Source organism: Dermochelys coriacea, chromosome 1, assembly GCF_009764565.3.
Source record: "Dermochelys coriacea isolate rDerCor1 chromosome 1, rDerCor1.pri.v4, whole genome shotgun sequence".
Taxonomy (NCBI): domain Eukaryota; kingdom Metazoa; phylum Chordata; order Testudines; family Dermochelyidae; genus Dermochelys; species Dermochelys coriacea.
The window spans coordinates 216958742-216972208 of record NC_050068.2 but is presented as its reverse complement, the minus strand read 5'-3'; the positions used below and the strand labels follow the sequence as shown (position 1 = coordinate 216972208).

At 48.4% G+C, this 13467-nt stretch overlaps 1 protein-coding gene across 1 annotated transcript in view; it reads left to right on the top strand.

Annotated features, from left to right (window-relative positions):
* Nucleotides 1-13467, top strand: part of A2M (alpha-2-macroglobulin) — a 48243-nt gene that overhangs the window by 24653 nt on the left and 10123 nt on the right. The window contains exons 19-28 of the mRNA XM_043513896.1: nucleotides 1085-1178; nucleotides 1897-2125; nucleotides 2501-2627; nucleotides 7673-7794; nucleotides 9067-9118; nucleotides 9785-9868; nucleotides 10290-10466; nucleotides 11033-11117; nucleotides 12335-12491; nucleotides 13179-13253. Of these exons, the coding sequence (XP_043369831.1) occupies nucleotides 1085-1178; nucleotides 1897-2125; nucleotides 2501-2627; nucleotides 7673-7794; nucleotides 9067-9118; nucleotides 9785-9868; nucleotides 10290-10466; nucleotides 11033-11117; nucleotides 12335-12491; nucleotides 13179-13253 (1202 nt within the window). The remainder of the gene's footprint in view (nucleotides 1-1084; nucleotides 1179-1896; nucleotides 2126-2500; nucleotides 2628-7672; nucleotides 7795-9066; nucleotides 9119-9784; nucleotides 9869-10289; nucleotides 10467-11032; nucleotides 11118-12334; nucleotides 12492-13178; nucleotides 13254-13467) is intronic.

Here is a 13467-nt window from a genome sequence, read left to right as displayed (position 1 = left end):
ACAGATTTGGGTGTCTGATTGCATCAGTGTAGCTGGAGGGGAAAGTGTCCCAGGGTGTGTCTAAATTGCAGTGGGAGGTGTAATTTCCAGCATGGGAGCCAGGTTTGTATAATTTTTGGTGGTGCCCAGAACGGGTCCAAGCAGAGCTGTCCCTTCCATGAGATGAACCAGGGGCAACCGCCCCAGGCCACATGCTTTGCGGGGCTCCACACTTCAGGAGGATGCAAGGTCCAGGGCAACCTGGGAGGTTAGCGGGGGGCCTGGTGCCAGCAGCAGCAAGCAGTTCAGCCCCAGCCCGCCCCGCCGGCTCCCAGCATCACTCAGTGGAGAGGGTGGAAGCCGGAAAGATGCAGGGGTGGGGGCTTGGGGGAAGGGGTGGAATGGGGGTGGGGTGGAGAAGGGGTAGGAAGAGGTGGGACAGGGGTTGGGGGAAGGGGGTGGAGTGGGGGTGAAACAGGGTGGGCTGGGGCAAGGTCCCTCGCTGGTGCCGGCGCCAGGCCCCCCGCTAACCCCCCAGGCCGCCCTGGACCCCACATCCCCCTGAAGCATGAGGCCCCTCCAAAGCGCAGGGCCCGAGGGCAGTTGACCCGATCTGTCCTATGGATGAGACGGCTCTGAGAATATAAGCCCAAACATTGGTGGCGCTGGGCCCACATTCCTGAATATTGGTGGAGTACAGGCACCATGGGCCCATATAACTCGCTGCCTGTGATTTCCAGGCCTGACAGACATACACGTGCTAGCTTTGATCAAGAGCTAGTGCACTAAAAAAAGAAGTGTGGCTGTTGCAGCATAGACGGCTGGTTGGGTTAATCACCCCCAGCGCGATCCCTCTTGGGACCCTACGTATGTACTTGGGAGACTAGCCTGTCATGCCCTCACTGCTACACTTCTATTTTTAACACACTAGCTTGATCACAGGTAGTGTAGTGTATGTACATCTACCCAAGCTGGAAATTACACCTCCAGCTGCAATATTGATCTACCCTCAGCGATGGAAGCATCAGGCTGGTTTTGATGCATTATATCTGTGTTAATCAGTTGTACTCACACCACGCAGGACATTCAAAGCCAATTTTCTCAGGTTACCCTGCCATGGCTAAGACCCTTCCAACAGAGGTGGAGACAGTTCGAAAGTATTTCCCGGAGACATGGATTTGGGATTTAGTGTCTGTGAAGTGAGTAGCTGGCTGTTGTTGTTCTAACATTCCATTATTTTTTGTGATGATAATCTGAATTTCTGAAGGTTACTGAGCCTCTTTAATCATCCCAACATGCTTTTCAAACTCTGTGTATGCAGGAATCATTCAGCCACCTGCAGGCTGTTCCCCAATGGCAGGTGTTTACAGTGCAGAACAACACTGCACAAGCTTCTAGAAAGGAAAGTGAAGAAGAGCCCCATTTCCAATTGAAATTGCAGGGGGAATCTAAGCATTTGGATTGTAATGACCCAGGGATTACTGGGGTGAGCCCCCCCTCTTCTTGTTAAAAGGGTTGTGGGGTCTTTAATGATCACAAGTTGTCAAGATATCAGCTGTGTTTTCTGAAAGACAGAACCTCCTCTGGCACATGACCTCCCAGCACAATGGGCTCAGTGCTAACTCAGAGGGGAGAGCACTCCTACTGAGTCCCCACATCACTCCCTGCAGCACTGCGTCATACTGGAGCATTGTGCTCAGTGTGGACTCAGAGGGGAGAGCATTACCTACTGAGTTCTCCACACCACTCCCCGCATCACAGCACTCTGTAGCACCACACTGGAGCATTGGGGTCAGTGCTGATTCAGAGGGGAGAGGACTCCCTACTGAGTTCCCCACATCACTCCCTGGAATACTTGGGTTTTCCTTCCTTCTGACCAGGCTATGATCATGATCCTATCTCTCTTTTTGTCACCAGCTCCAACGGAAGTGCTGAATTGCCCTTGACAATCCCCGATACCATCACAGAATGGAAAGCCAACATGTTTTGCACCTCGAGTGACACTGGCTTTGGCCTGTCCCCAACCGTGTCCCTCAGAGCCTTCCAGCCCTTCTTTGTGGAGCTCAACCTGCCCTACTCTGTGGTGCGTGGCGAGGCCTTCGTGCTAAAGGCCACTGTCTTCAACTATCTGACCCGCTGCATCAGGGTAAAGGACATTCACACCATCCCCATGCAACCAAACCCACAGGCCACACCTCTCTGCTTCACAAACTCCTGTGTCTGTAGCTCTCTTTAGCCCTTGGTCTCTCTGCAGTCCCTGTCCTCCCCAAACACCTGTGCCTCAATGCTCCTGTAATTCCCAAGCCACCCCAAACCCCTGTAACTCCAAATCTCTACACCCCTGTAACCATCTACACTTCTAAACCCATGTGTTCCCTCAACCCCTTCTGTCCCATATAGTACCACAAACCCTGTTCTGCCCAGTTCTCTGCACATCCCCTCTGCTGTACTGTCTGCATCTCTAGTTACTTCCAATTTCCCTGGCTCCCTCCCTGATGACACATCTCTGGACAATTGACAGGTCAACATCTCATTGGCTCCATCTGCTGACTTCCAAGCTACCCCTGTGGAGAAAGAAGAGGACTCTTATTGTCTCTGTGTGAATGGAAGAAAAACAGTGGCCTGGGCTGTGACCCCAAAATCTCTGGGTAAGAAGCACTGATATCTTTGGGGGCTGGATGGAGTGGCACAGAAATCTCAGGGGGCAGGGACCAGGTAGCTCAAAAATCTCTTGGTAGGGGATTCAACTTACCCAAGACACTCCTTTGGGGGATTTTACTTTCGTCCTTGGTTGGGGAGTGATAAGCTCCTCCTCAGGCAAGACAGAGAACCCTAGATGGTTTTCAGCTGTTGGACCCCCCATTCAAAAGACACTGTCTGTTCAGTGAGGACCTCCACCAACATACTCCTCTCTAACACACCAATGAAAGACGAGAGCTGGCTGGGTCTCTTCTTTCAGCAAGAAAAGCAGGTTATAGTCCTTGGTTCTCACATGGGCTAGGACAGTCATCCAGAATGAGGGTGATTTGTGATGAGACTGGAAGCTTGAGATACAGTTATCACCCCTCTGCTTCATCCCTGCCCATATCACATAGTGGAGAAACCACTTAGTTGAGACACCCCATAGAAAACTTAAAGTCCTGGTTAAATGTCCATCCTTACTAAGAGAAGAGCCCATCTGAAAGGAATTAAATTGTTCTAAAATCCTGTGCTGATTTAGAGAAGGGCATGAAGACAATCTACTGATCCAAAAGAGCTTTGAACTCTGAGGTATCTGAAATCCAGTTCAGATCTGGATACGGTTTTGTGGTTTGAGCTCATCTCTCCACTGAATACAAATACAAGTGTGACAATGAGATTCAGTACCTTTCTCCTTTATTTGATCTTTGTTTCTTCTTTCATTCTTCATTTGGCAGCTTTGTTAGTAATGAATCAGAGCTTTGCATTTCTCAAAGCCTCCCTGAGGTGTCTGAGTAGCAGCCGTGTTAGTCTGTTTTCACAAAAAGAAAAGGAGTACTTGTGGCACCTTAGAGACTAACAAATTTATTTGAGCATTCATGAAGTTGATAGATTTCAACTCTATACGGCTAAATTCAGTGCCTTGCATAATGACAGGTTTCAGAGTAGCAGCCGTGTTAGTCTCTAAGGTGCCACAAGTACTCCTTTTCTTTTTCCTGAGGTGTCTAGCTCCCTGCTGAGCTCTTATTATAGCCCTAGTATCTGGCTGCTCAAAATCAGCAGACAGCCATTCCACCTTCGCCCTCCATCCCAGTGGAAATGTCTCCCTCTTTGCTTCACAGATATGAAGTGCACAGCGATCACCTATAACTAGGGGGTTATTTTTTTCACTGAGGTCTAAACTCGTGAGTAGACAGCGCCAGCGACCTTTCAAGTGGCCAAAGGCACATTGAAGTATCATTCTGCACCTGCTGACCCTGTGGTTGAAGCACTCCTTGCTGCTGTTGGGGTAGCCAGTGTATGGCTTTGTGAGCCAGGGGAGTAAAGTGTAGGCTGGATTTCCCAGGATCACTATTGACATTTCAAAATCCCCATTGGTAATCCTCTGCTCTGGAAAGAAAGTCCCTGCCTGCAGCTTTCTGCATGTGTCATGCACCTTTCCTGACCATCCCATGTTGATGTTAGTAAAACGTTCCTAGTGATCCACCATAACTTGTATTACCATAGAAAAGTAACCCTTTCTTTTGGTGTACTCTGGCAAGGTGGTCTGGTGCCAAAATAGGGATATGTGTACCATCTGTAGTCTCACTGCAGATCAGGAACCCCATTGCTGCAAAACCATCCACTGTGTCTGGCACACTGCTGAGAGTCATAGTCTTGTGTAGCAGAAAACGATTAATGGCCCTGCACACTTGCATGACAGCAACTTCCCATGGTGAATTTCCCAACTCCAAATTTATTCCCTACTGATAGGTAGCAATCTGGTGTTGCAAGCTTCCACACAGTGATCACCACTCTGTGCAGCTCTCATTTTGGTGTCAATGTGCTGGAGAGCTGGGGCGAGCTCTGCACACAGTTCCAGGAAAATGGCCTTGCACATCCACAAGTTCTGCAGCCATTGCTCATCATGCCATACCTACAGAATGTTGTGTTCCCACCAGTCAGTGCTTGTTTCTCAGGCCCAGAACCAGTGCTCCACTATCTGCAGCTGCTCCTTGACTACCAACAACAACCTTGAATTGTTTCTTTCCATGGTGCACAACAAGTTAGCCTGCAAGGAATTGTCATATTCCCCAATGCTCCTCTTGAGGTTCCAAAAATGCTACAGGATCAGGCGTGTTGTGTTCACAATGCTCATCACAATAGTGCAGAGCTCTGCAGGATCCATGCTTCTCATAGAGATGGCGGATGCGCAGGTTTGCGGTGTTTTTGAAAAGAGGTGCAAAACATTATGGGATGCAGATATTATTATGGGATGGAGAAAACTGCATCATGGGATGTTGAAACCATGTTTCTAATCACCCCGCATGACTTTTTTGCCCCCATGATGCATTGCAAACCCTTCTCAAAATATCCTGTGCTAGATGGTGGTGAGTTGCACAGTAGAATACTTACTCAGGGTGCACTGCTTGCTGCATCAATTCAGGCACTGTTAGTGAGGATGCATACTGCCGATCCAAGGAGCATAGTGTGAACATTCAAAAATGATTTAATTACTGCCGTGGCTGCATGCTGATCTAATTTAGGTCTACTTAATTTTGTAGTGTAGACATGCCCTTAATAAACTCCTGACTAGTCTTCACTTAACTCCTTGGTACTAGCCAGTTGCATCCCCAAAGAGCAGAATTTTTTCAAATACTATCGTGATTCAGCAGCTGTCATTGCCATTCACTGTTATTAGGCTAAAACCATTTCCTGGGAAACATCTCAGGTGAGCACATCTGGAATAAGTGTGCTGACCCTGTTAAATAATTTGTGGATCTGATGGAGAATTTAATTATTTCTTCCCCTCATGGCCCTGATGGACTAAATGGGAGCATTAACTGTTTGCTTGACTCAGCCAGGGCTCTATGGATAAATCATAGATTCATAGATTCTAAGGCCTGAAGGGGCTATAATGACCCTTTAGTCCTGTGTAACAGAGGCCATTGTCCTCAGCCAGAAATCAGATCCATTACTCCGTGCACTCCTATCTGTCTTGCCCAATTCCTGCCAGGACTGGGAAGGCTGCTGCAGAGTGATCCTCATGTCTTTTCTGCACTGGTTTTTGTTTTTTTTCACTATTGTAGCTTCATTGATGTAGCAGCACCAGAACAAACTCTTAGTGTAGACTCACTAACTGATGTAACCTGTGACTTGCTCTAGTGCCACATGCCCTGGTTTGAAATTAGAGTGTCAGAGTAGCCACCAGCAAGAGTTGGTGGCTGCACTCTGAGGCCACCAAAAATTTGTTGTGAGAATCCCTGTCAGACCACGCCTGTACTGGTGTTTTTCAAACAGATTAACTGCACCAAAGCAAACCCTTAGAACAGTCCTTCTTCACTGGGGTGAGTCACTTTTTACTTTGGTGCAGCTGTATCTGTGTAAAAAACCCAGTGGAGGCATGGTCTAAGATACTACTACCATGTCTACACTACAAACTTATGTTGACTCAGTTACATCGGCATACAGCTGCCACAGTTAGCACATTACTTTTATGCATACATACTTGGCTCCTGGTGTCAGTGATGCGTGTACTTCCCAGGAGTGCTTGTATCGATGCAGAGTGTGGTGCACCATGGATAGGTATTCCACTGCCACTCGTCAAAATGAGAGTTACATTAACAATGGAGAAGCAAGTGATGATCACACTATAGAAACGAGCTATGCCAAATGCTATCAGTCAGTTGAGAATCACTTTGGAGTCAAAAAATTCACTGCAGGGGCTGTTGTCATGCAAGTATGAAAGGCCATTGATCGCCCCCTGCTATGCAGGACTGTGATTCTCAGCAAAGTGCAGGACATAGTGGATGGATTTGCAGCAATGGGGTTCCCAAACTGCAGTGAGGTGACATATGGCACACATATCCCGCTTTTGGCACCAGACCACCTTGCCTCAGAGTACATCAACAAAAGAGGCTACTTTTCTGTGGTTATTCAAGCGTTGGTGGATCACTGACATCAGTGTTGACTAGTCAGGGAAGGTGCATGACATTCACATCTTTAAGGACACATTACTGTTCAGAAAGCTGCAAGCAGGGACTTTCTTTCCCGACCGGCGGATTACAAATGGCAATGTTGAAATGCCAGTTGTGATCCTGGGCGACACAACCTAACCCTTGCTCCCTTGTCTCATGAAGCCATACACCGGCCACCTTGACAGCACCAAGGAATATTTCAACTAGAGGCTCAGCAGGTGCAGAATGACAGTTGAATGTCCGTTTGGTCATTGGAAGGGGTGCTGGCATTGTTCACTCACAGATGGGACCTCAGTGAGGAAAATAGCCCAATGCTTGTCTTGCATAATATCTGCTCATAGATACCCATGTCTCTATGCCTGGTCCGTAGCTGTGCCTGCACAGCCTCTTCTCCCCACAGGCCAAGGAGAGCCAATATTTCCTGTCTGTTCCAGGCGGGAGCATGTCTGAAGTGCATAGCTGGCATGGTCAGCTGGGCAGTTGCATTCGACAAGGGAGAGTTGCTAGGTGTGCCCACCAAGCCAGGCACCCAGGAAAAGGAATTTCAAAAATTTGCAGGGCTTCAAAGAGTGTGTGTGTGGGGGGGTGGGGAAGGGCTTCTGTTTTCTGTGACCCCTGGCCAGCAGAGTTCACAATGGTGACCAGAGCAGTCAGCTCTGTGGGACAGCTGGGGCATTGTGGGACAGCTGCTGGAGGACAGTAACTGTCAACATAAGTAATGGAGTGTTTGCACTATCGCTGCTTTGACCTAAGGACATCAAACTTGGCTCTATGTCTCTCAGGGTGGCAATGTTATTAGGTCGGTGTAACCGGGCACTTACGTCAGTAGGAACCAAACTGAAATGTAGACACATGCACAGCTAGGTTGACATCAGTTGCCTTACGTCAACCTAAGTTTGTAGTGTAGACCAGGCCTACATGAGATACGACATGAGCTCTCCCTCTACAGAGAGATTTCCATGTAATCAATGATGCTGAAGAGTCGAGCACCATGAAAATGACATTGACACCACTGTAGCTGCAGTGCCTGGCAGAACCCTTATCCCTCTTTATTTCAGGTAATGTGAATTTCTCGGTGAGTGCAGAGGCCTTGAAGACTGAGCTGTCCTGTGGGAACGAGGTAGCAGTGCTCCCTGAGACAGGACGGAAGGATACAGTGATCAAACAGCTGTTAGTGGAGGTATGTGGGCTGCTTACTCCCTGCGGTATAGAAAAGTGGTAAATTTTCACACAGTGTGATGTAGGCAATAAGCTGCGCTATAATGCTCTGTGTAGAATAGGAAAACAGTAAAAACTTAGATAGAGTTGTGACACTATAACTGTCCATGCCTCCTCTGTTATAGGACTTCAGGGCCCATCAAGAACTCTTAAAGAGGGTGGCAGCAAGCATCCATCTCCAGGCAGAGGAGATGGAGGAGCCCTCAGACTCACTGTTTAACGTGCTCTCCCTGTCGGCATCGGGTAGCTACATAGCCTAACAGAAGCACATGGGTGGGAGATTCAAAGCACCTAGGGGAATTAGGTGTGCTTTGGAAAATCCCACCCACTATAAGATATAATACTGTATATTCCCTTACAGAAAAAACATTGCATAGTGTGCCAAATAAGCATAACATGGTAACATTGCATAACCTCTCGCTTTTTAGGGCAGCAATGGTTGCTGACATTATTACACGGTGAAATGAAATAGCACAGGGTAATGCTGCATACCCTCACCTTTGCAGGAAAGCAATAGCTCATTATACAGCATCTATAATCAGTAAGAAATGATACATAAAGCTGCATAGCCTCTCCGTGTGTCATAAAAAAGCAACGATAACTAGTGACATTTCATGATACCAACAGTAACACCAGTTATAATAATGTGTAATATCGTCCCTTCCTATTATCCATGTACCCTATTGCTGTTCTTTAATGAAAAGAGAAAATCTTCAGCATTACAGTATGTAGAATTGCTGATATTCCACTATGTAGTAAGTTGTCTTTAACTTATTGCATCACCTGATGTTAGCAATGACACATAGTGCATGTCGTCTCTGTTATAGGGGCATTAAGGTACCATCTTGCACAGTGTGCTACAGGTAACGAGTAACCATGCAATAGAGCTGCACTATTCTTCCCCTGGGTATGAAAAGACAATAACTTATTTGTAGCTGGTTTTTATTTTATTATAACAGATTATTATTTTATGAGTCTACAAGCATCAGTCCATGGAAATTTGCAAATCTCCCTCTTTCTCTGATTCACCCACATGGCCCTTTACATTTCTCTCTGTCTTCATTCATAGTCTCTCCATTTTTGTCGAACTCTCTCTTCTCCCCACCTCTCCTGCTGTCTCTCTGTCCCTTTCTGAAGTTTCCCCGCCCTGCCCCCACACAAACTTTGTTCCTGATGCCAGATGCTCAGTCTGTCTGCAGCTTCTCACCATTCTCATTTTCCTTCCCTTCCCAAGCCCGAAGGGATTGAGATGGAAGCAACCTTCAACTCTCTGCTCTGTGCAAATGGTAAGGACCTCTCTGCTCCTTCTTCATCTATGCCCTTTGTTAGTGGATGAAGAGTGACAGCCCCAAGGAGGGAGTGGGATTGTTTGGGAGATTCTGAGGGCGAGGTGAGAACTTGGGGTGTCAGGATAGAGACTAAGCAATGGTGGGGATGTTTCTGTGTGGAGAGTCAAGACACATTTCCTAATCATGAGGATATTGCTTGAAATATTGAGATCTAGGGCTTGACAAAGCCCAAGAGAATAGACTGCATGAGTAATCCTGGCCCAAGTCCCTGGGGGATGGGCTTAAAGGGGTTTTAATGGGACTTTTCCATCTCTAATCTCTTATTCTATGGAGTGAAATTACAAACTGGATTCTACCATCTGCTATTTGCCAGCAAACTGGAAAGGCCAAAGAACTGGAGACTGCAGTTTCCCATCTGGCCATGTGGTGGCACCTCACTCCATAGAAAGAGCTGAGTTTTCCCCATGGGTCAGAGGACTCCAAGCCAGAGGGGACAGTTGGGGGTCTCACTGTCCAGCTAGGAGGAATGGAGCTGTTGAAAGCAGGGATTCCCCATGCAGGGGGCGGGTGGAAGGCAGCGTTCCAGGTTCTGCTCTGGGACCCATTCACTGCTGAGCATGGGGGCATTTTATTTTATCCTATCTGTCTGATTTTTTCCCTCAGGAAATTCAGAAGCAGGGAAGATTTCCCTGAAGCTTCCACCGAACGTGGTGCAGGACTCAGCCAGAGCCTATGTGACAGTGCTGGGTGAGCGCAGCAACTCAGAAAGGACCTCCCCTGGCAGCTGTGGCCATTGCTCCTTGTCTGCCTGCCATGCCAGCCTTTCCACCTGGTCAGCTACTCACTCCCTTCATCGTGTCCCCATCATCTCTCCATTCATCTCTTCTGGTCTCTTTTCCTGTTCCTGTTCTCCTTTCCATGACCTCCCTTTATCAGTCTCCCTGTGTGTTAGCCTTTCTGTCCAAGTATCCCTATTCCTATCCCTGCCATCTTCCTACCCTTCCTTCTCCCCATTCTCTCACTCAGTGTTTCCTCTTTCAGGATATGGCTCTGCCCTGTTTTTCCCTCTGTCCTTCTCTCTCACTTGTTACTGTCTGTGCTCTGTGGTGCACTCTGCCTCCGCAGGCCACCTCTGTGCAACACTCACTCCCTGTGTCTCCACCCCCAGGCGATATCCTGGGCACAGCCATGCAGAACCTGCAGCAGCTTCTCCAAATGCCCTTCGGCTGCGGGGAGCAGAACATGGTCCTGTTTGCCCCCAACATCTACGTCCTGGACTATCTGAATAAGACGGGGCAGCTGAGTGAGGAGACCAAATCCAAGGCCATCGGATACTTAGTCAGTGGTGAGGAGGGACGGGGCTTTTGTTTCTTCACTTGCTCCCTTCCAAGGTTGTGCAGGGAGCTTTCTGTTTCTGCCTGACCGGCAGAGAGAGCTTCCCTCAGCTGAAGACAGATGGACTGGGTTGTGTATCTGTGGAGTGGGGTCCCCATTCGACACACTCTTGGCTCACTATTGTCAGTTGTCTGAGCACTGTGGTTATGCGCACCCATTGCCCCACGAGAGCTACTGGCTGCTGTGTCCATCCTGAGTCACCCCTATAGTGTGGAAATGCTGCACACAATAGCCGGGTGAAATGGCTTCTCAGCCTGGATGCTCTAGCTAACCAGAATGTGGGGTACTCCCCCTATTGGAGTGCGATGGTGCTGCCCATGTGTTGTATGTCAGTTCCCTCTGCTGACTAGCTTGTGGGATGGAGAGGTGTATGTTTGTGTACAGGTGCTGGCTGGTACACATCAGACCTGCTCCTGTACCTAGGAGCCCCTTTGCTGGCTGAGCTGGTGAGCTGCTCTCTCAACCCCTACTGTGTTTTTTTTGATGTATAAATCCTGCTTTAACTCTCCATTTCAGGTTATCAGAGGCAGCTGAATTACAAGCACCTGGATGGCTCTTACAGCACATTTGGGGAGCATTTCAGGCAGCCGGGGAATACCTGGTGAGATGTCTTGCCCGTCACGCCTCCCCTAAATCTCCTCTGGGTATATAGTTATAAAGGAAATGTTAAATGTTAGTCAACTGGTGATGCTGTTAAAGGCCTGAGGGCTCACTGGATCTTTCACAGTCCCTTGGCATGTCTCACACCAAAGGGAACAGGCTTCATCAGCCTGCTGTGTATAAAAAGCACCTGTTCCCACTGCGCCTGAGGAGAGAGAGAACTGAAGAGGCAAAGGGGATGGGATGGTTTCAGATCATTTTTGAAAAAAGATGGAGAGATCCAGGGGAGGCTGTTCCAGAGAGGGAGCTGCAGAGGAGCAGACTCTCGTACCCATAGTGGTGGAACTGGGTTAGAGGTAGAGAACATCCTGGTGCTAGAGAGAACCATAGGAATTGCTATGCCATCGATTGCCCATTATGAAGATCATTAATAGGTATATTAAACAACACCAGTCCTAGTTCTGAACCTTGCAGCACCCCACTGTTAGCTTTGTGCTGTGATGAAATTGATCATTTAATCCTAATCTTTGTTTTCTATCCCTGAACGAATTTCTGATCCATGACAACACTTTGACACTCCTCCCATGATTATTCAATTCATTTAGACTTTCCAAAAAGCATCTGAGAAGGTCTGTCATAAGAGACTACTAAAGAAATTATGTCAATCAGTTCTCTTTCATTCAGTGCTTTATTGACATGTTCAGGGAATTCTAAGAGATTAGTAAGGCACAATTTTCCTTTGCAGAAGCCATGCTGGTTAGATCCCATCAGATTGTGAGCTTCTGAGTCTTTTATTATGCTATTTTTAATTGTCATTTTGAGTAGTTTACCAAGTACAGGCAAACTGGTGTATAATTCCTTGGATCTCTCATGGAGCCCTGTTTAAATATAGATACAACATTTGCAACCCTGCGACCCTCTACTATAAGAGCTGTATTTAGCATGAAGAGGGCCCATAAATTTGAGAGACTGGCTGTGTCCAGGGAGGGTTTTATAAACAGGAAGAGAGAGCTTGAACTGGAGCTTGAAATCAGTGTGAAGGAGACTGTGGAGGTGTATGAAGGTGGAGGCCATGTATTCATGCTCTCTGTCCCATGGCCACCAGCTCTCTGGGTCCTGCTGTTTCCCCTCAGGCTGGTGATGCCCCAGGACTCCATCTCCTCCAGCGAGCACAGGGCATGGGAGGGAGCTCTCACTGCTGCCCACTCTCTGTCACAGGCTGACGGCCTTCGTCCTCAAGTCCTTCGCGCAGGCCCGCTCTCATGTCTTCATCGAGGAGAAGCACATCCAGGATGCCCTGGCCTGGCTCGCTGGCAAGCAGAAGGACAATGGCTGCTTCCGCAGCTCTGGGATGCTCCTGAACAATGCCATAAAGGTGATGTATCCACCCAGCCGGCTTCCCATGGGCCTCATACAGGATTCCAGTGCCATGGAGAGAGCTGCAACTTCGCATGGGAACAGCTCAGACACTTCAGCACATGGGACCAGGGTGGGAGGAGCAGGGGATGATATGGGCCTGGGAACTACCATGGAGATACGGATGGGCAGATACTGTACTGCACGTGGGACCTACTATGGGGAGGAGAAAGGAGGGGGCAGATACATGATAACTACCATGGGAGGTAAATGGGGACAGAAACACAGAGTGTGTCTACACGGCAGCTGGGAGTGTACTTCCCACCACAGGTAGACAGACACTAAAATAGCAGTGTGGCCATGTGTGACCATGGCAGCTCAGGCTAGTTGCCCAAGTACATACTCCAAGCTTGAGCATGACTGTATTTGGGCAGCTAGCCAGAGCTGCCACCCGTGGCCACACTGCTTTTGTTAGTGTATCAGCTCAGGCGGGGCTAGTGTGTGCATGTTTGCCTTGCTAGGAAGCATGTTCTCAGCTGCAGTGTAGACATACCCATTTGTGAGAGCTATCATGGGGCATGACAAGAGTGGGTAGATAAAGGGGATGAGGATGTAGTATGAGAGAGCTCCTGTGGGGCAGGGCCCAGAGGGGGAAAGGCTTTGGGTGCTGCGTGGGGTTAATGTCTCTCTCTCTGGTTCCCTGCAGGGCGGGGTGGACGATGAGGTCACGCTCTCTGCCTACATCACCATCGCACTGCTGGAGATTCCTCTGCCCATCACTGTACGTACCCACACACACAAAGTCCCCTTCATGAGTTCCTCTGGGTCAGCGGCCTCCCCTCTCCCACACTCCCTATATCCAGCCAAGTCCTGATAGTGGCAGCCCGCTGCCCTGATAAAGGGACCTCTAAGGAAAGGAGGGAAAAAAACAGTTTGGAAAGGTGTTGGGGTTCTCATGCGAGCCGGACAAAGCACATCAGCCAATATGGTTGGTA